Here is a 21,796-nt window from a genome sequence, read left to right as displayed (position 1 = left end):
AACTTATCTGGCATTGCCTAGGTCCTTTAGGGCCAGGGGCTAGCCATGTGGGGGGGGGGGGGGGGGGAGAAAGCAAGAGTCCAGGCAGGGCGTTGGGGAGCAAGGTAGAAGGCTGGGGTTATAGAGAGCTATGAGAGTTGAGTGTTGAAAGGGTGGGGACAGGCTAAGGGCAGAGGAGCCCATCCAGTGGGGCCATTTCTCTGCTCCCAGCCCCTCCAAACCACTGTGGGCCTTCTATCTTCCTCTCAACTCTTTTCCTGGCTGCTGGGGTCCTTCTGTCCCCCCCCCTTCCCCTGGCTGCCAGGGAGCTTTGCTCTCTCTCTCTCCCATCTGGTGCTGCAGCCAAGGGTGAAGGGAGGGAAGAGTTTGGGGGCAGGGGAGCTACTTACCTGGTCTGGTGGCAAGAAAGATGGAGAGCCACAGCCGTGCTGGCCACTCTCTTGGTGGTGTGGCTGCCACCAAAGGTCTCTCTGCAGTATAACTCTCTGCTATGCGCTCGCTGCTCCCAGTGGCCTCTCTCAGTATTGCATCCTTCCCCTCTGTGTTCCTCTCTTTTCATGTTATATAAAATAGTCCTATTCCCAGCACTTCCCATTTTCGTGGCACAACCAAACCATAAGCTTGCTTTAAGTTAGCATAAGTGGAAGCTGCATGCCTAATTTGGTGGTTCTAGCTTTTACTGTTTAGGAAGAGTTCTTGAACAAACAGACTCCCAGGTGAGTAGACAGACAGGTGCACGTTTCTAATAAATTATTTAATACGTTAAAATAAGGCACCCATATACAGTTTAATGACCAAAAATGTCAATTCTAATTGTATACGCTGGCAGGAATTTTATTTTAAGTCAGAGGAAGATTTTTGTTCAGAATACTTTTTTGCAGCTGCTGAGTCTCTATTATAAAGTTTATATTTTCAGGGGGAGCTAGAACGAGAGAGACAGCAGCATGAAGTAATGATTTCTGCCATGAGAGAAGAGGAGAAGATCAAAGTTGACAGAATGGCTCATGACCTAGAAATAAAATGGACAGAAAATCTTCGGTAAGTGTTTTTTCTTTGTTTTAAGTAAGAAAGAAAAGCGTGCATTAAATGTAACAAGTAATACTAATATGATGTAGAGCAAAGACTTTTGTAATTATATATACTTTTTACATTCATTTCTCAATAATACTAGTAAATGTTTATTTTTATGAAAGATTAGATCATATTTTAGTTATATTACTTTTGCTTTTAGACAGGAATGCAGTAAACTTCGTGAAGAGTTGAGGCTTCAGCATGAAGAAGATAAAAAGGCAGCTATGACTCAACTCTTGCAACTGAAAGAACGTGAAAAAAATGCTGCCAGGGATGGATGGCAAAAGAAGGTGGAAGATCTTTTAGACCAGGTAACTAGAATGGCTAACTCAGTATCAGGAAACTGCTGTAATTTAGCTTGAGTGCTGATGGCTTATTAGTGACTAATTGTATGAAAGCAGTAGAAAACGTGTCTCTAGGTTTAATTTGGATGAATGTAACTCATTACAGATTACTCAAATAACAATACTGATTAATGTGAAAATTAACATGATGAGCAAGTATACATAGTCTTTCCTTGTGGTACTGAACTTGAGAAAATTGTTTTCATTTCTTTGGTATTCTTACCCCCACTCTGAATTTCTGCCTACCTACCTATTCATGTTTCTTCTTGTAAGTATTTATGTATGCTATATTGCTTAGTTAGTATTCTGATTTTTGGTGGGGGGGCATCTTTTATGGTACAGTAGAAACAATTAACGTCAAAATTTGCCAATTACCTGTATCACGACACATTTACTACAGCTATCTCCACTAAGTAGGGGAGAAAATCTCAGTAGTCTCAGATTCTGCTGTGTGTGGTAATTTGGGTAAATGCTGGAGGTTTTTTAATTGCAGCTACTGTATGTGTTCATGCTAATATTTATTATAATACAGTACTTTCTCTGTGTTAAATCATTTACCCAAATTCTTTGCTTTATACTTTCTTGCAATTTCAGTAGTGAAATAGCATTGATTTTATTGACTATTTGGATGAAAAGGAAGAATATGAGATGACCTAAAATTTTAATGACAAATAGGAATAGCTTTTTGGAAATGATTAAATAAACACTTAATTTTTTATGCTTGTATTCTGACTGTATTTCAGCCATGGTTTGAAATTCAAGAGCTCGAAAAATTAAGTGTGCAACTTTGTGCTCATTGTACGATGGTTAATTTTCTAAATGCTGAAAAAACTTAAACAACAAATGGCCCTGCAGCACCCTAGAGACTAACAAAAAATGTAGATATTATCATGAGCTTTCGTGGGTATAACCCACTTCTTCAAAACTGTGCCCACAAAAGCTATTGATACTATCTAAATTTTTTTATTAGTCTCCATGGTGCTTCAGGGCCATTCATTGTTTAAGTTTCTTTTTCCCCCAGTTACAGACTAACACACCTACTGCTCTGAGATTTCTAAATGCTGTCATTTGTGCTTATAAAGGAGACGGCTTCTGAAATTCTTGACCTAAATTATCTTTTACAGTTTCATTGTAATCAAGAATTTTTGTTTCCCTCACTTTTTAGAGTTCATTCTCATTTTGAGTTGTATAATTTTTGAAGATACATTTATTTCCATTTCTTCAGTTTGTAAGTGGCACGTTCTCAGTTACATTCCTAAAAGAGTCTCATTTTAAAAAGTGATTACCGTAAATTAGCGTATATAACCTGCACCTGTGCATAACCCGCAGTTTTTCCTAAATATGTAAAAAAAGTCTTAGATAATCCATGCACGTGTATAGCTCACAGGTTATATACGCTACTTTAAGGTTCCTGGTAATTGCACATACCAGCCGCAGCCTCCAGAAGAGGAGAACGGAGGGGGGAACGGAGAGCGCAGCTCAGGCAAGCTAGCTGGCTTGCAGGAAGGGAGCTGCACTCGTGCCCAGGCTCTGCGCAGCCGCAGCCAGGCGAACCCACCCTCCTCTGGGAGGGGGGAACAGAGAGTACAGCGCAGGTGAGCTGGCCGGCCTGCGGGAAGGGAGCCACACTCATGCCCAAGCTCCACTCAGCCGTAGCCAGGTACAATCCATCCTCCTCCAGGAGGGGGGGAATGGAGAGCGCAGCGCAGGCGAGCTGGCCGGCCAGTGGAGGGGAGCTGCACTCATGCCCAGGCAAGTAGAAATAAACTTGTATACCCTGCGGACATGTATACCCCGCGGGGGGGTTGCAAGGTTTGTAAAACTTTGTATAACCCGCGGGTTATATGCACTAATACACAGTACATCGGATAAAAGATGCTTAACTTTGTGTTTGTTTTATTTGTTAAAATACTTCAGTTAAGTTTAAGCTAGTTAACAATGTTATGTCATGGGGAGTTTTACAGTATAGCAAGAAATCTGTGGAAATGCAGAGAGCTTGAGTAGTTGCAAGTGTCCATTTTATTGCATAGCACAGAACTAACTAGAACAAGCCCAAACTAGTTGGACTGACCCCAGTGACCTACTCAGTTACTATAACAACAAGATCTATATCTACAACCCAATATACAACAAGCAAAATATGTTGTAAAAAAGCTGACCTGTTTCTCTGTATTGTAAAAGTATCAGTTTATGACTGTTGGATATAAGCACGTACTTTTTGTTTTTTTGTTTTTTTTTCCTGAATAAGATTTTGGAATGGAGTTTTTCTCAGTTAAGGGGAATATTCTGGGAATATAAATTGCTAATTCTCTTAAGTTCATTCACTTGTGTCCAGCAACACACAATAAAGACTTATGCCATACCATGACATCATGTGGAGACAGAGGGCTAATTAAAAGCTAAAACAATACAAAAGGCATTTTCCATTTTTCTTCACTTGTTACTTTTTTCATAAACAATTCCTCATTTTGAATTATTGTGTACTGTTAACTGTATTCTAGTAAAGTCTGACCATGCTGATTTTATGGTTGTGATTTTGTCTGGTGGTGATAGTTCTTTGTATTGAGCTTTTTTATTTTGGTTTTTTACTTCTGGCTCTGACAGCTTTGCTTTAGTTTTCTGTATCTCATGTTCTCAATTTTGAATGGATTAAATATTTTCATTTTGTTTCTCTGTGATTGGCAAAAGGATTTTGCTGTAGATGTTTGTGTAACTTTTTTTCTGATTCCAACACTCTTCTTTCTGTAGTTGTGATAATCTCTACTTCTGGCAGAATTAGACAATTCTAGTTGTCAAATAATAAGTATTGGGATGTAGAGAAGCCTCTGCCTGGGCCCCTGTATCAGAGGCAGCAGCGCAGGGTGCCAGGCAGGAGCTGGTCAATTAGGTGAATCAGTTTAAAGAAGTAGTTCCCTGTGCAGACTGATACAGAGGCAGCAGCGCAGGGTGGCATCAGTCACTGTCCGTGGGAGTCTAAGCTCCCTGTGGACAGAGGCTGCTGGGTGTGTGGGGGAAGAGAGGTTGAGGAGGCTGCCGCAAAGCAGACTCTGTGGTGGCCCGGCTCGGTCCAGCCTCTGTCCATAGGGAGCTCAGACTCCTGTGGATAGAGGCTGCTTCCAGGGACCAGCCTCTGTTCTCAGCGAGCACGAGCAGGCTGCTGCTGCAAAGCCAGGGCCCACCCCCGTCAGAGGATACTTTGCAGCAGTCTCCCTTGGACCTCCCCACCCGTCACCAATCCCGCACTGCTGCCTGTGATAGAGGCAGCAGTGCAAGGGGAGGCATACAGTTTCAAGGAGCCAGTGCTGGGCATGGGGGAGACTGGCTTTTAAACCGGCTGCCCCCAGCACTGGCTCCTGCTTAGTTCTCCCTCTCCCTGTGATGCAGAGCCAGCAAAGAGAGGAGGAGAATGTGAGTAGTTGACTAGATGAAGCAATAAGCCTAGGTTTATCGTTTATTCTTCTTCGAGTGGTGTCCCCATGGGTGCTCCACTGTAGGTGTTGGATCATCCCGGCACCGTGGATTGGAGTTTTCTTGAGCAGTGGTCAGCCGGACCGGACCGCACATGTGCAGCACACACCTTGTGCCGTTCCCGCTCTTTTGATCTCTCATGCAATCCGGCTTCTACCAGTTCCTTTTTTGCCTCCCGCGGTCACAGGTGGAGCGAGCCTTCTCTCCTCAGAAAAATCCTCTCAGGAATAGAATAGTTAGTTGTATAGTCTTTGTAGTTAGTTACAGTTTTTATAGTTCTAGTTGTTGTTGTTTATTTTATTAGTTAAAAAAAAAAGTTCATTAGTTGTAATATGTCATGCAGTTAGCCATGCCGGGCTCTCCTGGTTTTAAGAAGTGTTCCACATGCTATGAAACCATGCCAGCTTCAGACGGTCATGTCGAGTGTATCAAGTTCCTCGGAAAAACTCACAAGCCTCAAAAATGTGTCCACTGTGCCAAGTTGATGGTTAGGGCACATTAGGATAGGGAGATGAGATTTAAAATGTTTTTCCGACAAAGCGCTTCAGCTGCTGGAGCATTCTCATACAGTTTCCACTCCGCAGTCTCCTAGGGTGGAGAAAAGAAGGCCGTTTCATCACAGTCAGCTCCAGCTTGAAAAAGAGCTTTGCCAGCTTGGTCTTTACCTTCAGCACAAGTGGCACCCAAACATAAGTTGCTTTCAGAGCCAAAATTGCAAGAAAAATCTACAATGGTGCCATCAAGGGTTGGAACGGTCCACCATTTGGCAGCAATGGTACCGTCTCCGATGGTGCTGACAATATCTGCACCTTCCATGTCGGAACCGTCAACAACTGTACTGACGACCTCGGCACCAACCACACACATGCCGATGACCTCAGCACCAACCAGCGCAGCACTGACCAGCACGGCACCAACCAGTTTGGCATAGATATCTTCGGCACCATGTCTTGTCCTGCTTTCTGGTGTCGAAGAAAGCACCTCACAAATTCACCTCCATGAGATCAGTGAGCCCAGAACCGCTAACGTTCTCACTGCACTGTCTTCCACACCACCTTCTCCATATTCTCCTCAAATAACAGATGACAGGGCTCACATCCCACGAGAACAAGCTAGACACCATGCGCCTAGGTACTGTTTATCACCATCCCCTTATACAAGATACCTACCTCATTCTCCTCCTTCTTCAAGGGGATCACCATGCTCACCCCATTCCCCGCACTTACCGCCACATCATCAGGTGTACTACAGGAGCAGTATGTCATCTTGGCACATTCCACCAGTGTGATTTTACCACAGATGACCTAGTGCAACATACTAGAGGTATCGCTTTCTGCATGACTTAACTCGTCATCGCTATCATCACTCTGAATATGACTATCCTTTCTGCCACAGTCACCTAGCTTCCTGTGCTCCCAGAGTTTCCCTGCAACCCTCACATTGTCAGGGAGTAGAAATGTCACTTCCTAATGCTCCCTCTGCTGCTCATCAGTCGGAACCGGAGGAAGATCAACTCTCCGAGCTCGAAGAGCACCCACCAAACGTATCTCTGATCACTCATTGTCATCCCCTGACTAAGTGGTCATACCTGGTGATCTGTCCCTTCCTGATGACCTGAGACAGTTCCAGAAGCTTTTCAGAAGGATGGCTGCATCTCAGGACATCACATTAACTGAGGTACCTAAGAAACAACACAGGCTCCTCAAAAACCTCCAGCCCTCACAACAGGGAAAAGTTGCAATCCCCATAAATGACGCCATCATGGAGACTGCCAATGAGATTGTTGTCGGCAAGAGTAAGTCTCAGGTCCGACGCTGGGTTCTCGAAGTACAAAGACATGCTACACAGGTATCTGTCAAATACAAGCAGTTTATTTTCTGACAGCTATCAGCTGTGCCCCTTAACTAAAAGAACAACATGATAAGAAAAGCGGCATTTTTACATCCTTTCTGCTAGGCTGGGAGCCTCATTTCAGCTGCGGATCAAGTGGGAGACTGTCTCAGCTTCTGAGGCGCTGGTCCCCAAAGCCCATTGGTGAGGTCCAAATTACTGTACTCTAGAGCAGCTTTAAATACTGTGTCTCTACCTTGTTTGTGGCAGTTTGGAAATTTCCAGGGGTTACTCATTGCTTGTTACAGTATGGCTCAGCTGTACTGCTTGTCCTTTGACTTTGTTCACATGATCAGTGCATTTAGGTAAACAAAGATTGAGTTGTAGATAAGGGCAGGAACATAACATTCTTGCTACAATGGCATATGTTCCCAGAGGCTTGCTTTTGGCTCATCAGTAGTAGGGAAGGGGGAAGGTTTGAAAGGGGGGGGGGGTAATGCAGACCTCACCATCCCTATACTTCACACGTACAGAGTTCTTCTGCAATTGACCCCTACAGAGATATGGCAGACTCCAGCTTCAGCACATCCACCTAACAAAAGAGCTGACCGAAGATATTTTGTCCCTCCAAAGGGAACTGATTTCTTATTTTCCCACCCTCAACCAAATTCTTTAGTTGTCAATGCTGCTCAACACAGAGCCAAATAACCACAATATAGAAACACGACGGATAAAGTTAATAAACGTATAGAACTGTTTGGGAGACAGCTTTATTCTTCAGCCACCTTACTTCTGTGTATAGCAAACTACACAGCGCTACTCTCCAATCACAACTTCGATAACTACACGAAGCTGAATTCTCTTAGAACACCTGCCAGACTACAAAAGACCCACATTAAAATCCATAGTTCAGGAGGACTATGCCTCCTTCAGAATAGCACTCCAAATAGCGCTAGACATTGCTGACACAGCAGCCAGAGCTACTGCGACATCAGTAGTTATGAGGAGAGCCTCCTGGTTACAATCTGCAGTGGTCCCTCATGATCTAAAGTTGAAGATGGAAGATCTTCCTTTCGACAAACAAAAATTATTTGCTAGAAAGATGGATGATGTGCTGCATTCCAGCAAAGATTCTAGAACAGGGCTTCCCAACCTGGGGTAAGCATACCCCCAGGGGGTGCAAGAAGCTTGTCAAGGGGGCATATTTGGGGAATATTTGGTAAATAACTAATTATCCTAATTGAAATATTCCAAAAGTAGTAGTGTTAGTGAAAAAAGTTGTGGATTTTAGAGTCTAGAATTTATTTCCTTTCATATTGAATAGGGGGTACGGGAAGGTTTACTAAAAGCCAAGGGGCTACGCAGACCGAAAAAGGTTGGGAACCCTGCTCTAGAAGAACACTGTGCACACTTGGGATGTATACTCCCCCATTCCGCTGTAAACGATACACTCCATATCAAAAGCAGTGGGAGTTCTCCTACTTCAGGTACTAACAACTCACTTTTTTGATCAGTCAAGGAGCAAACAATGCCCACAGAGGAAATGTCCATAGGGCACTCATAATACCGGCAACCAGGTGAATAAGCAGCAGGTTTGATCTGTTGTTCAAGGGTCTGCAAAATCTCCCTATCTCATGTGAAAATGATAGAATATTGACTGACAACGTATCAGCGCTGTACTACATAAATCGTCAGGGAGGTGCCTGTTCTCATGCTTTATGTACAGAGGTGGTCCGAGGATACAAAATTACCCTTGTAGCTTCATACTTACCAGGAGTAAATAATATCACAGCAGACACTTTGCCGCAGACCACAAATGGGAGCTGCACCCTTGGGTCCTCTGATCCATCTTCTAACAATGGGGTACACAGGAAATCAACTTATTCACTTCCTACATAAACAAGAAGTGTTGCTGTTACTGCTCCCAAGCAGGCATTGGACTGAGGTATCTAGGAGACGCCTTCCTTTTCAGTTGGAACGGCCCCCTCTTATACGTGTTTTCCCCTATCCCACTCATTCCCAAGGTGTTGGAGAAGATCACCAAAGACAGAGTGACAGTTATTCTCCTAGCACCGCTTTGGGCATGAGAGATACAGTTTCTTTGTCTGTATCTGATGTCTTTTCAGCCTCCCTACCACCGTCTGATTTGGCACAATCTTCTAACTCAGAACAGGGGATCCTTACTTCACCCATGGCCACATCTTCTCCGCCTAACAGCATGGCTCATTGTTGATTCTACCAGGAGGAATTACAGTGCTCTGACCAAGTAAAACAGGTACTTTTACACAGCAGAAAACAATCTACCCAAACACTTACCTTCAAAAGTGGTGTAGATTCCTCTTGGTGCTCTAACAAGTATTTAGACCTCAAATACAGCGCCATTACATACAGTTTTGGACTACATACCGTCCCTCAAAGATGCTGGATTATCCTTTGCCTCTTTAAAAGTGCAATATGTCAGTGATCACTGCCTTGCACCAACCAGTTGAGGGGTGGTCAGTTTTCACTCACCCCATCACAAAGAGGGTCTTTCCAACCTACATGCACCACGCAGGATATCACCACCATCATGGAACTTAAAAATTGTTCTAGACACTGTTACCTGGGCACCCTTTGAACCTCTAGCTACTTGTCCACTGTCTAGAATGACACTAAAGTTACTTTTTCTGCTGGCAATCACTTCTGCTCGCAGAGTTGTTGAGTTGTCAGCCTTGATGGTGGTCCCACTGTACACTATTTTTAATAGAGACATTGTAGTATTACATCCACATTTTTCCTTCATTCCTAAGGTTTGTTCTGATTTTCACATAAACGAACATATTGTACTCCCTGCGTTCTACCCTAAGCCACACTCAATGACGAAGGATGCAATATCTCATTTATTGGATGTATACAGAGCTCTTGTATTCTATATAGATAGGACCCGATCTTTCTGCAAGTTGGATCGTTTGTTCATTTCTACAGTGGACCACAATAAGGGATATCCGCTATCATCACAAAGCATCTCCAAACTCATAGTCTCCTGAATCTCACAGTGTTATATTTAAGGAATAAACCACTACCTCAAACACCTAGAACATGGTCAACAAGAGCGGTGTTGACTTCTACAGCCTTTCTTCATGAGGTTCCCCTCAAGTACATCTGCAGAGTGGGTACTTGGTCCACAAAGCAGCCTCTGTTCATGACGGTTCTGGGCTTGATGTGGACAAAGGCTGCTCTGTGGCAGCAGTCCCTGTATATGGAGTGGTCAGAGTTTAACTGGCTCCCCTCATGGATCAGCTCCCACCTGCCACCCCAAGCTGCTGCCTCTGATAGAGAGGCAGCAGCACGGGGTGGCAGGGGACATCCCCCAGGAGTGGGGTGAGAGCGCACTGGATGCTGACTCCAGTTCCAGGGACTATCAAATAGTCATGTAACTGCTAAAATTTAATGCGGTTACACAACTGGTGAATTACACACTATCTAACATCCCTAGGTTTCGGTCTCAAAGCCTGAAAATCAAAGTTCTGAATGTATATCTTAAATTTATAACAGCAATGCTGTCTTTCAACCATCTATAGATCTGAAGGAGATGTATTTCTTCTACATCTGTGTCTGGTTATCTGGATATCTATTTTGCATCTGGAACAGGAGGTGTTACTAGTAAAGGGCCCTTCCTTTTGATCTATTCACCTTGCTAAAGGTTATTACCATGGTTTTAGTGGTTTTGGTTGAAGCATTTTAAAAACTAGAGAGATTCCCACTCCTCTTGCAGCCATGAATCTCTTTCAAACTAAATATCGGAGTGAGGGTCTCAGACTCAGTCCTTACAGACTCAAATGGACTATCCTATATCAGAATCAGAAAGAACCCTCATTATAATTAATACCAATCATAAGAACATAAGAACGGCCATACTGGGTCAGACCAAAGGTCCATCTAGCCCAGTATCCTGTCTGCCGACAGTGGCCAGCACCAGGTGCCCCAGAGAGGGTGGACCGAAGATAATGATCAAGCGATTTGTCTCCTGCCATCCCTCTCTAGCCTCTGACAGAGGCCAAGGACACCATTTTATCCCCTGGCTAATAGCTTTTTATGGACCTAACCTCCATGAAATTATCTAGCTTCTCTTTAAACTCTATTATAGTCCTAGCCTTCACAGCCTCCTCTGCAAGGAGTTCCACAGGTTGACTACACGCTGTGTGAAGAAGAACTTTCTTTTAAACCTGCTCCCCAATAATTTCATTTGGTGTCCTATAGTTCTTCTATTATGCGAACTAATAACTTTATTGGCCCTCTCCTCTTTATTGGCCCTCTCCACACCACTCATGATTTTATATACCTCTATCATATTCCCCCTCAGTCTCCTCTTTTCTAAACTGAAAAGTCCCAGTCTCTTTAACCTCTCCTCATATGGGACCCATTCCAAACCCCTAATCATTTTAGTTGCCCTTTTCTGAACCATTTCCAAGGCCAAAATATCTTTTTTGAGGTGAGGAGACCATATCTGTACACAGTATTCAAGATGTGGGCGTACCATAGTTTTATACAGGGGCAGTAAGATATTCTGGGTCTTATTTTTTATCCCTTTCCTAATAATTCCTAGCATCCTATTTGCCTTTTTGACCGCCGCTGCACACTGTGTGGAAGTTTTCAGAGAACTGTCCACGATAACTCCAAGATCTCTTTCCTGATTTGTCGTAGCCAAATTAGCCCCCATCATACTGTACGTATAGTTGGGGTTATTTTTCCTGATTTGCATTACTTTACACTTATCCACATTAAATTTCATTTGCCATTTTGTTGCCCAATCACTCAGTTTGGTGAGATCTTCTTGGAGTCCCTCACAGTCTGCTTCTGTCTTGACTATCCTAAACAGTTTGGTATCATCAGCAAACTTTACTACCTCACTGCTTATCCCTTTCTCCAGATCATTTATGAATAAGTTGAAAAGGATTAGTCCCAGGACTGACCCTTGGGGTACACCACTAGTTACCCCTCTCCAATCTGAAAATTTACCATTTATTCCTACCCTTTGTTTCCTGTATTTTAACCAGTTCTCAATCCAAGAAAGGACCTTCCCTCTTATCCCATAGCCATGTAATTTACATGATGAGGGACCTTGTCAAAGGCTTTCTGAAAATCCAAGTATACTATATCTACTGGATCCCCCTTGTCCGCATGTTTGTTAACCCCTTCAAGAACTCTAATAGATTAGTAAGACAGGATTTCCTTTACAGAAACCATGTTGACTTTTGTCCAACAAATTATGTAATTCTACATGCTTCACAATTTTATTCTTTACTATTGTTTCGACTAATTTGTCCGGTACTGAAGTTAGACCTACCGGTCTGTAATTGCCAGGATCGCCTCTAGAGCCCCTTTTAAATATTGGTGTCACGTTGGCTACCTTCCAGTCATTAGGTACGGAAGCTGATTTAAAGGATAGGTTACAAACCACAGATAATAGCTCAGCAATTTCCCATTTGAGTTCTTTTAGAACCCTTGGATGAATGCTATCCGGTCCCAGAGATTTGTTAACATTAAGTTTTTCTATTTGTTCCAAAACCTCTTCTAATGACACTTCAATCCGGGACAGTTCTTCAGATTCATCACCCACAAAGGACGGTGCAGATTCAGGAATCTCCCCAACGTCCTCAGCAGTGAAGACTGAAGCAAAGAAATCATTTAGTTTCTCCGCAATAGCTTTATCGTCCTTGATTGCTCCTCTTATAGCTCGATCATCTAGGGGACCCACAGGTTTTTTAGCAGGCTTCTTAAAAAACATTTTGTTGTTCCTTTTTTAGTGTTTGGCTAGCTGTTCCTCAAAATCTTTTTTTGCTTTTCTTATTACATTTTTACACTTGATTTGACAGTGTTTATGTTCCTTTCTATTTATCTCACTAGGATTGGACTTCCACTTCTTAAAAGATACCTTTTTGTCCCTCACTGCTTCTTTTACATGGTGGTTAAGCCACAGTGACTCTTTTTTTAGGTCTCTTGCTATGTTTTTTAATTTGGGGTATACATTTAAGTTGGGCCTCTATTATGGTGTCTTTCAAAAGTTTCCATGCAGCTTTCAGGGATTTGGCTCTAGTCACTGTGCCTTTTAATTTCTGTTTAACTAAACTCCTCATTTTTGTGTGATTCCCCTTTTTGAAATTAAATGCCAGGGTGCTGGACTGCTGAGGTGTTCTTCCCCCCACAGGAATGTTGAATGTTGTTATATTATGGTCACTATTCCCAAGCGGTCCTGTAATGGTTATATCCTGGAGCTGATCCTGCACTCCACTCAGTACTAAATCGAGAATTCCCTCCCCCCCCCCCCGTGGGTTCCTGCACCAGCTGCTCCAAGAAGCAATCACTTAAGCCATTGAGAAATTTTATCTCTACTTCTCTTCCTGAGGTGACATGTATCCAGTCAATATGGGGGTAATTAAAATCCCCCATTATTACAGAGTTCTTTATTTTGGTAGCCTCTCTAATCTCCCTTAGCATTTCAATGTCAGTATCGCTGTCCTGGTCAAGTGGTCGGCAATATATCCCTACTGCTAATTTCTTATTATTGGAGCATGGAATTACTATCCATAGCGATTCTATTGAACATGTTGATTCACTTAATATTTTTATTTCGTTTGATTCTACATTATCTTTCACATACAGTGCCACTCCGCCACCCACCTGGCTTGCTCTATCCTTTCTATATATTTTATATCCCGGTATGATTGTGTCCCACAGATTTTCCTCATTCCACCAGGTTTCAGTAATGCCTATTATGTCAGTCTCCTCATTTAATATGACGTACTCTAGTTCACCCATCTTATTAGTCAGACTTCTAGCATTTGTGTACAAGCACTTTAAAAATTTGTCACTGCTTATTTGTCTGCTCTTCCCTGATGCATTGGATTCCTTTATATGTGGTTGTTTGTCTGCTCTGGCCCATGGTTTGCCCTCTCCCCTCCTCTCTTTCTGACTACAGCTTAGAGAATCTCTATCAACGGATTCTCCTCTAAGAGAAGTCTCTCTCCGATTTACGTGCATCTCCGCAACAATCGGTTTTCCCCCATCTCTTAGTTTAAAAACTGCTCTACGGCCTTTTTAATGTTCAGTGCCAGCAGTCTGGTTCCACCCTGGTTTAGGTGGAGCCCATCCTTCCTGTATAGGCTCCCCCTCTCCCAAAAGTGTCCCCAGTTCCTAATAAATCTAAACCCCTTTTCCCTACACCATCATCTCATCCATGCATTGAGACTCTGAAGCTCTGCCTGCCTACCTGGCCCTGCGCGTGGAACTGGAAGCATTTCCGAGAATGCCACCATAGAGGTCCTGGATTTCAGTCTCTTTCCTAGCAGCCTAAATTTGGCCTCCAGGACATCTCTCCTACCCTTCCCTACGTCATTGGTACCAACATGTACCATGACCACCGGCTCCTCCCCAGCACTACACATAAGTCTGTCTAGATGCCTCGAGAGATCCGCAACCTTCGCACCAGGCAGGCAATTGACCATACGGTTCTCCCGGTCATCACAAACCCAACTATCTATGTTTCTAACGATCGAATCACCCACTACTAACACCTGCTTCTTCCTAACTGGCATTCCCTCCCCCTCAGAGGTATCCTCAGTGTGAGAGGATACCGCAACATCCTCTGGGAGGAGGGTCCCAACTACGGGATGGTTTCCCTTTGCTCCCATTGAATGCTCTGTGCCCTTGAGACTTTCATCCTCCTTAAGAGCACTGGGGCTCTCAGACTGGAGGTGGGACAGCACTACAGTGTCCTTGAAAGTCTCATCAACACAGCTCTCTACCTCCCTTAGCTCCTCCAGTTCAGCCACCCTGGCCTCCACAGCCCGAACTCGGTCTCTGAGGGTCAGGAGCTCCTTGCAACAGGTGCACACATATGCCACCCGCCCATAGGGCAGGTAATCATACATGTTACACTCGACACAATAAACAGGATAGCCCCCACACTGCTGCTGGGCTTCTGACTCCATTTTTCTAATGAATAAGTTTAAGTATTAACTGGGATTCTTTTTAAATCTCTGGAATATAGATTATTCTAAGAGTTATGTTTTAAAGAAGGTCAGAAGTCACTAGTGCCCTCTAACCTACCCCTCTAAACTCCCTCTCCAAACTCTCCTGTTAGCTGTTCCTGTTCGCGCTCTCCCTGGTCGCTGAGTCACAGGCTTATATAGCTCTGGTAGCCCCTCCCCCTGACTGAGGCTCAGCCAATCCACACAGATGCGGAGCACATTTGAAATCTTAGATGTCACCGTATGCTTGGTCCAAGTAGGAATAAAGTAGTAGCAGTACTGGAGAGGTGTATTCAATTAAAGAAGGAAAATGTTTTGGGCATTCAGTGTCCTCTGTCTCTGCTTTCTGCTTTTGTATTGCACAAACCAGTCATCTGGGAGGAACGTAAAATTATGGTTAAGATATTCCTTTAATTTTACTTCTGATAGCTATTAAATATTTACTCACATTAGGATCATTATTTTCTGATGGCCAAAGAGCAAAATGGGTATTCATGATTTTCATGTACGTACTTACATGTGTGCCTTCACTTTTTTCAAATAAATGAGCCAATGAGATAAGAACATAAGAAAGGCCATACTGGGTCAGACCAAAGAACCATCTAGCACAGTATCCTGACTGCTGACAGTGGCCAATACCAGATGCCCCAGAGGGAGGGATCCCAACAGGTAATCCTCATGTGATCCCTCCCCTGTCACCCACCTCCAGAGAAACAGAGGCTAAGGATACCAGTCCTACCCATCCTGGCCATTAATGGACCTAATAGCCATGGACCTAACCTCCATGAATCTATCTAGCTCTTTTTTAACCCTGTTTAAGTTTTAGCCTTCATCGCATCCTCTGGCAAGTAGTTCCACATGTTGACTGTGCACTGAGTGAAGAAAAACTTATTTTTGTTTGTTTTAAACCTGCTGCCTATTAATTTCATACACTTATAATTAGTGTAGGTCTTTTATTGTGGGAATAAGTAAATAACTTTTCCTTATTCACTTTTTCCATACCAGTCATGATTTTATAGACTTCTATCATATCCCCCCTTAATCTCCTCTTTTCTAAGCTGAAAAGTCTAAGTCTTTTATTAGAGTTCTTTGTGCCAGCTTGTTTTCATTCATAAAGGATATAACCATAACATAAAGGATAGAAGAAATGTTGAAACAATTATAGGAATGAATAAAATGCGCCACATAAGATACAGTTTGGTAGACTCATAGACTTCAAGGTCAGAAGGGATCATCCCATGGGGTAGTAATTAAGCAGATCGTGGGCTAAATCTGGACTCCTAGATGTTTTTGAATGGATCACAAAAATCTTTATTTACTTAATTGTTGGGGGTGTCTTTAATTTCTCTGGAGTTTGACCTTGGCTATATGCGGACTGTTAAATTCATCATTTTGCACTCTGCACTGTTAAATTTTATTCTATTTCTATTACTCCAGTTTACAAGGTCATCCAGGTCGTCTTGTGTGATATTATTGTCCTCCTCCTTACTGGGTATACTTCACAACTTTGTGTTACCTGCATACTTTATTAGTGCGCTCTCACGTTTTGTGCCAACATCAATTGTAAAATGTTAAATGAGATTGGTCCCAAGACTAATACCCGAGGAACTCAATCAGTAACCTGCCTCCAGCATGACACTTTTCTTTTTGAGCATGCCCCATTGTCTGAGGTGCCAACAGCCAAATTGGGCTCCTAAGCAAGGTGGAGAGGCTTGGCTCCACAATCCCAGAAGGGGTGGTGTCTTGGACCAAAAGACACGTCCAGGACAGCAAGCACGCCACACCAGCCTCCTCACAGCCTCAGCGCTGCCTGGAGTGTGGTGCACCCCCTTGGGCCTTAGAGCCTCTTTGAATGCACTGTGCAGCACTCTAAAGGTCCTGGAGCTCCAAGCACTGCTGTTGCTGCCAGGAGTTCTGGGTCCTTTAGAATCTCTGGGCTCTGGAGCATTTGGCCTCTGTCGCCTCCCTCCTCCCCCATCAGCAGGATTTCCCATTGTAGTCTCCCTTTTAACCAATTCCGTATCCACCTTCCATGCTCATTATAGTAGCTTTCTTATAATGAAAGAGTTGTCTTGTAGGCCTGGCTGTCTAAGAACAGAAGAGTACTCTATATATAGTGATTATCCTTTTTTGTTCATTTAATTATCTATCCGTTTACAAAATCACTTATTTGCAGTACATCTCTTTTGATTATTAGTGTGAATTAAAGATGATCCTCTGTACCTGACAGTAGGGAGGATCAAAAGGGAACTGTAGGGTTGCAGAAATAATTTGAGCCAAACACTGTAATGAGGTATAAGGAGTAAAGAGATTAACTTTAAAGCTTGTCTCTCAATTTGAAATATTTGAAGAAATTAAAGTAGGCAGAAAATTGTCTATAAGATATGAGAGTATTTTTCCTGCACAAGAATCTCATCTAGAAAAAAATTGGCCAGATATGAAGTCAATTCTTCCTTGGTGTTATAAACTTAAATACAGTAAGTTCTCCTCAATATTAATCCTGATATTTGCAACTTCCGTGTAATGGCTACATATTGCAAGGAACCAACCCATGTGTTAATATCATTAATGGGATTCAGTTATTAGAAATGACATGCTGCTTTTAAGAATTTTTTGGAAGAATGTTACCGTCTGTTTTTCTTTCCTTTTGGTAATAAATTGTTAGGAACATACAAATTAATATACTGAATCAGGTCTTTGAGCCATCTAGCCCATATGTATCTTGTCTCCAACAGAAGTCAGCACCAAATGCTTCAGAGAAAACATGGAAGAAACCCTGCAGTAGTAGGTTGATGTAGGCTAATCCACTACCCATTACAGTTTTGTCCTAACTGTTAAAAGTTAAGAATTGTTTTATGCCCACTGGCTGTTCCCCTGGCACTCCTGGAAGAGTATCTCCTCTCTTCCCCCTCCTTTGGCATCATGGGAGCTGTCGTCTAGAGTGTAGCACACAGGATCTTCCCAACTAGAACACTCCCAATAAAGCTTCAGGGAGTAGCCGAGTTAGTCTATACAGGATAAACTTAAAAAACAACAAATGGTCTGGTAGCACTTTATAGACTAACAAAACATGTAGATGGCATCATGAGCTTTTGTAGGCACAGCCCACTTCTTCAGATGACCAGAGTTAAGTTACTCCCAATAAAGTTCAGAGAGACTTCTAATAAAGGGGGCCTACATGTTAATTATTCATATTACAATAATGCTTAGAGGCCTCAAGCAAAGTTAGGGCCTGACTGTACTAGAGACTTACATAGACACATAAGAAGGCAGTCCTTTTCCCTAAGAGTTAACTGAAGTGATTTGCCCAGTGTTGTATAGCAGGTCATTAGCAGAACTAAGGATACAACCTAAATCTGCTAAGCCCCAGTCTGGTGCCCCTGTTCACTGAACCACACTGCTTCTTACTGTTAATAGAAATAATGATTTACTGTTCAAAAATTAGTTCCCTCTAATTTGAATAAAAAAACTTGGGGGGGGGGGGGGAGAGTCTCATTTATTTATTTATTTTATAAATTCAGGCTATGGAAAGATACTTTTGCTCTTTTCATGTTCTGTCAAAGTATCCTCCGAAATTTCAAGAATGAAAACATCTAGGCCGTCATTGTGGTCCAAAAATCTGTTCTAATTGAGTAGCCCATCTGTTTTAATGATATAAGTGACAAAGAGGGGAAGGGATAATCTGTCATTCTAGATTGAAATCTGAATCAGACACTGTTTCCAGTTACGCAAATAACCTTCATTTATTATCTGATACATATAATCAGGTAATACTGATATAATGCATCTACATGCTGGTATATGTTGATGTATGTCTGCAGTTTTAGTAATTGATGCTAAGAGATGTAAGGTGCTGTTACAATATATAATTTTGTAATGGACTGTTGCATGAAAATCACTCTCTCTTTTGTAAGGATTCTTAAATTTCAGAGGAAAAATCCACTTTAACAAAAGTATGATTTTTTTTAAAAGACTAAGGTATTATAAGGTTACTAACTAAAAAAATGCCTACAGTTAAACATCTATAGCAATGTTCTAAGTGTAATTCTGACTAATGATAAATGCAAAAAGTCAGTATATACTTGATAGCCTTTTCCAGTGCACATTACCTAAAGCTGACAGCTGATAAATGCATCAATTTGGTAAATGCACAAATTGTTCAGTTACATGATATAGGAACGTTCTATTACACTGAAATACTGATGTTCTGGATATTTGAAATATGAGAGGAAATGAAAGTTTTTCACTTCATGAATATGCTACCTTGGAGTCTGTGTTCAGTAGTTTTGCAGTAAGTCATTGCAAAATTTGTGTCTAATTTTTTTTTTCAAAACAGATTTCAAATTATTTTTCCCTGGTCAAATTATAATTAATGGTTTGTGTTTTACTCTCCCTTCTTTATCCCTTTTTCTTTTACTTAGTTGATTTCTGAATGTTTCCCTTTATTCCTGTGATCTTTTCTTCATAGCGGCACTGTCTTGGTGAAGCTTTGCATAAATCTATCAGCAATGTAAGTGAGCTGCACTTACAAATTGTACACAAGGGCATGCTTGCACTTCTAAACTTGCATATATTTAAATTTCTATAAAACTTTAAACTGTGAAGTAAAATACATGATAATATTAGAGAAGAGGATATGTATGCATCTGGTTAATAAAAGCTTCTGTGCTGCATCCATTCATCTGTATAAATGCACATATCATCTGACATCAAATGCTACATGGTCATACTATCTGCAGCATTTTTATTATGTTATGGCAATCTTTCAGGCAGTATATTTGCACATTGTGAAGCTTTTTATAAAGCATGAAATAATTATGCTTATTTATTATATATAATTTATAGTTGCTGTTTGTAATATGAATCTTAATTGCAGTTTGATTACCTTTTTTTGTTCTATTTATAATGTCAACTTTTAAATCGGTTGAAAGACCTAGTTGACAAGACTGCAAATCCAAAGTACTGTGTTGTTGTCTTGTTTTGTATCCTCAGTATAGGGAGAAACTAAAAGGGAAGCTAGATGATTTTGTTACTGTAAAGATGTGCAAAGAGAGACACAGTGTGCTTTTGCAAATATAAATACGTGGTGAATCATTACAAACATTTTTAAAAAAATTTTGTTTAAAACATTGTAAATGCTTAAAATTCCTTTGACGTATACTATTGTTTCTTTTTTGATATTTGAGACAATTAAAACAAACTAAAACTTCACATATAGTGTATAGAAAACCTATATTTTTATTAGTTTCCCATGTGAATTATTTGTTATGCAAAAAGAGGGAAAAAATGGTTAATTCAGAATTTTCAGTCTGATTCATAGCAGTGGAACAATTTCTGGCACCAGAGGATAGTAGTGCAAATTATGCATCAACATTATAGATGTAAATTATCGTATGTGAACACATTTTGATAGTGACTGATCCTATAGCAGTTGGTTAATAACAACACTTCTAGTTAAATCCACACATTTTGCAAAATGTGGTATTTTGTATAATAGATAATGCTGTTCTATTTCACCAGAGGTATACTTTTCAAAACTTTCCAGAAGCCTGTGTTTTACAGAAAGTGCACACTTAACTGAATTCCATAGGTTGGCATCACAGTTTATATCACCAGTGTAGTACAAGGTAGGCATTTGCTCAGGGAAAGAGTTTGCAGACGTCAGCAGTGGCTGGATGTCCTAAAACAGGGGTGGGGAATCTCTGACCCATGGGCCGGATGTGGCCCACCAAACAATTTAATCCAGCAGGGGTCCTGTGGGTGTGAAATGCTGCGGGGAGTCCCAGGGGTTCTTTTAAAAACTTCTCCCAGCCTCTCTTAGGCTATGTCTAGACTGCAGGCTTCTTTCGAAAGAGGCTCTTTCGAAAGCATCTTTCGAAAGAGCCTCTTTCGAAAGATCGCGTCTAGAGTGCAGGCGGATCTTTCGAAAGAGAAATCCGCTTTTTCGAAAGAGAGCACCCAGAGAGTCTGGATGCTCTCTTTCGAAGACGGCCTCTTTACATTGAAGAACGCCTTCTTTCGAAAGAGGAACTTTCGAAAGAAGGCGTTCTTCCTCGTAAATTGAGGTTTACCGCCATCGAAAGAAAAGCTGTGTTCTTTCGAAATAATTTCGAAAGAACGCGGCTTGAGTCTGGACGCAGGGGAAGTTCTTTCGAAAAAAGGCTACTTTTTTCGAAAGAACCCCTGAGTCTGGACACGGCCTTACAGGGTGGGCCAGGCACTTCTGGTTCCTCTCCTGCACGCAGGAGAGGTGTGCAGGAGAACTGGCTAGCAGAGAAATAGGAGCTCTGGTGTTGCTGTGCTTGCTGCCCTTCCTCTGCACCAGACAGCTGTGAAGAGACTAGAGCTATAAGAGGCTTGCAGGGACCAGGAGGGAAGGGAGAAAATCCAATCCTGGAGTGCGGGGGAAGGGAAGCTCCCAAGTCTCTTCCCTGCATGGAGGAGGCCATAGTGGGGCCAGCTTCCTCCCTTCCCCTCCCATCAACTCTACCTCCAGTCCCTTCCCTGCATAGGGTGGCCACACATTGCCAGCAGTATCTCCTTAAGAGTTAAGGAGGTGTGTGGGGAAGGGGGGAATCCCTTGCAGGAGTGGGAGGGAATGGAATCCCCCTCCCCAGTTCCTTCCCTGCATGGGGTGCCTTTAGGGAGGAAGGGGTGGACACAGCTGGGAAAAGAAAAGCAAACTCAGCCATCACACTAAAATTCTAAATTAAAAAAAAAAAAAGAACATAGCACTACATCAAGGAAGTTTTGTGGGATTTTTTTTCTTCTCACTTTTTTGTAGGCCCTGACTGATATCTCTGTGAGTTAGTGGCCCCTAACCCAAAAAATGTTCCCCACCCTGTCTTAGAATCTAACGATCAGTAGAGTATTATAGGCAGAACTGGTAGTTAAACTTATAGTTAAGGTTGCCTAATACTTTCCATAATATAAAATTCTATTTTCAGCTGTTTATCGTTTTGCCAAACTTTAGCTTATTAAAATGTTAACTGATGGCAAATGGGAAGTAGCTGTTCCCCTCATTAGCCAGGGAGCTACATAAGGCTGGCAGGAAGGAAAGCAAAGCTGGGGGAG

The 21,796-nt window shown here is 42.1% G+C and overlaps 1 protein-coding gene across 11 annotated transcripts in view; it reads left to right on the top strand.

Annotated features, from left to right (window-relative positions):
• FAM184A (family with sequence similarity 184 member A) overlaps nucleotides 1-21,796 on the top strand; it is a 184,815-nt gene that overhangs the window by 114,267 nt on the left and 48,752 nt on the right. For all 11 annotated transcript variants that reach the window (XR_332068.4, XR_012902649.1, XR_332069.3 and 8 more), the window contains exons 8-9: nucleotides 917-1,038; nucleotides 1,232-1,382. Coding sequence is in view for 8 of the 11 variants with exons in the window: in XM_006123068.4 (XP_006123130.2) it covers nucleotides 917-1,038; nucleotides 1,232-1,382 (273 nt within the window). In the remaining 3 variants the exon portion in view is untranslated. The remainder of the gene's footprint in view (nucleotides 1-916; nucleotides 1,039-1,231; nucleotides 1,383-21,796) is intronic.

Source organism: Pelodiscus sinensis, chromosome 3, assembly GCF_049634645.1.
Source record: "Pelodiscus sinensis isolate JC-2024 chromosome 3, ASM4963464v1, whole genome shotgun sequence".
Lineage (NCBI taxonomy): Eukaryota > Metazoa > Chordata > Testudines > Trionychidae > Pelodiscus > Pelodiscus sinensis.
This window is presented reverse-complemented; position numbering and strand designations above follow the sequence as displayed.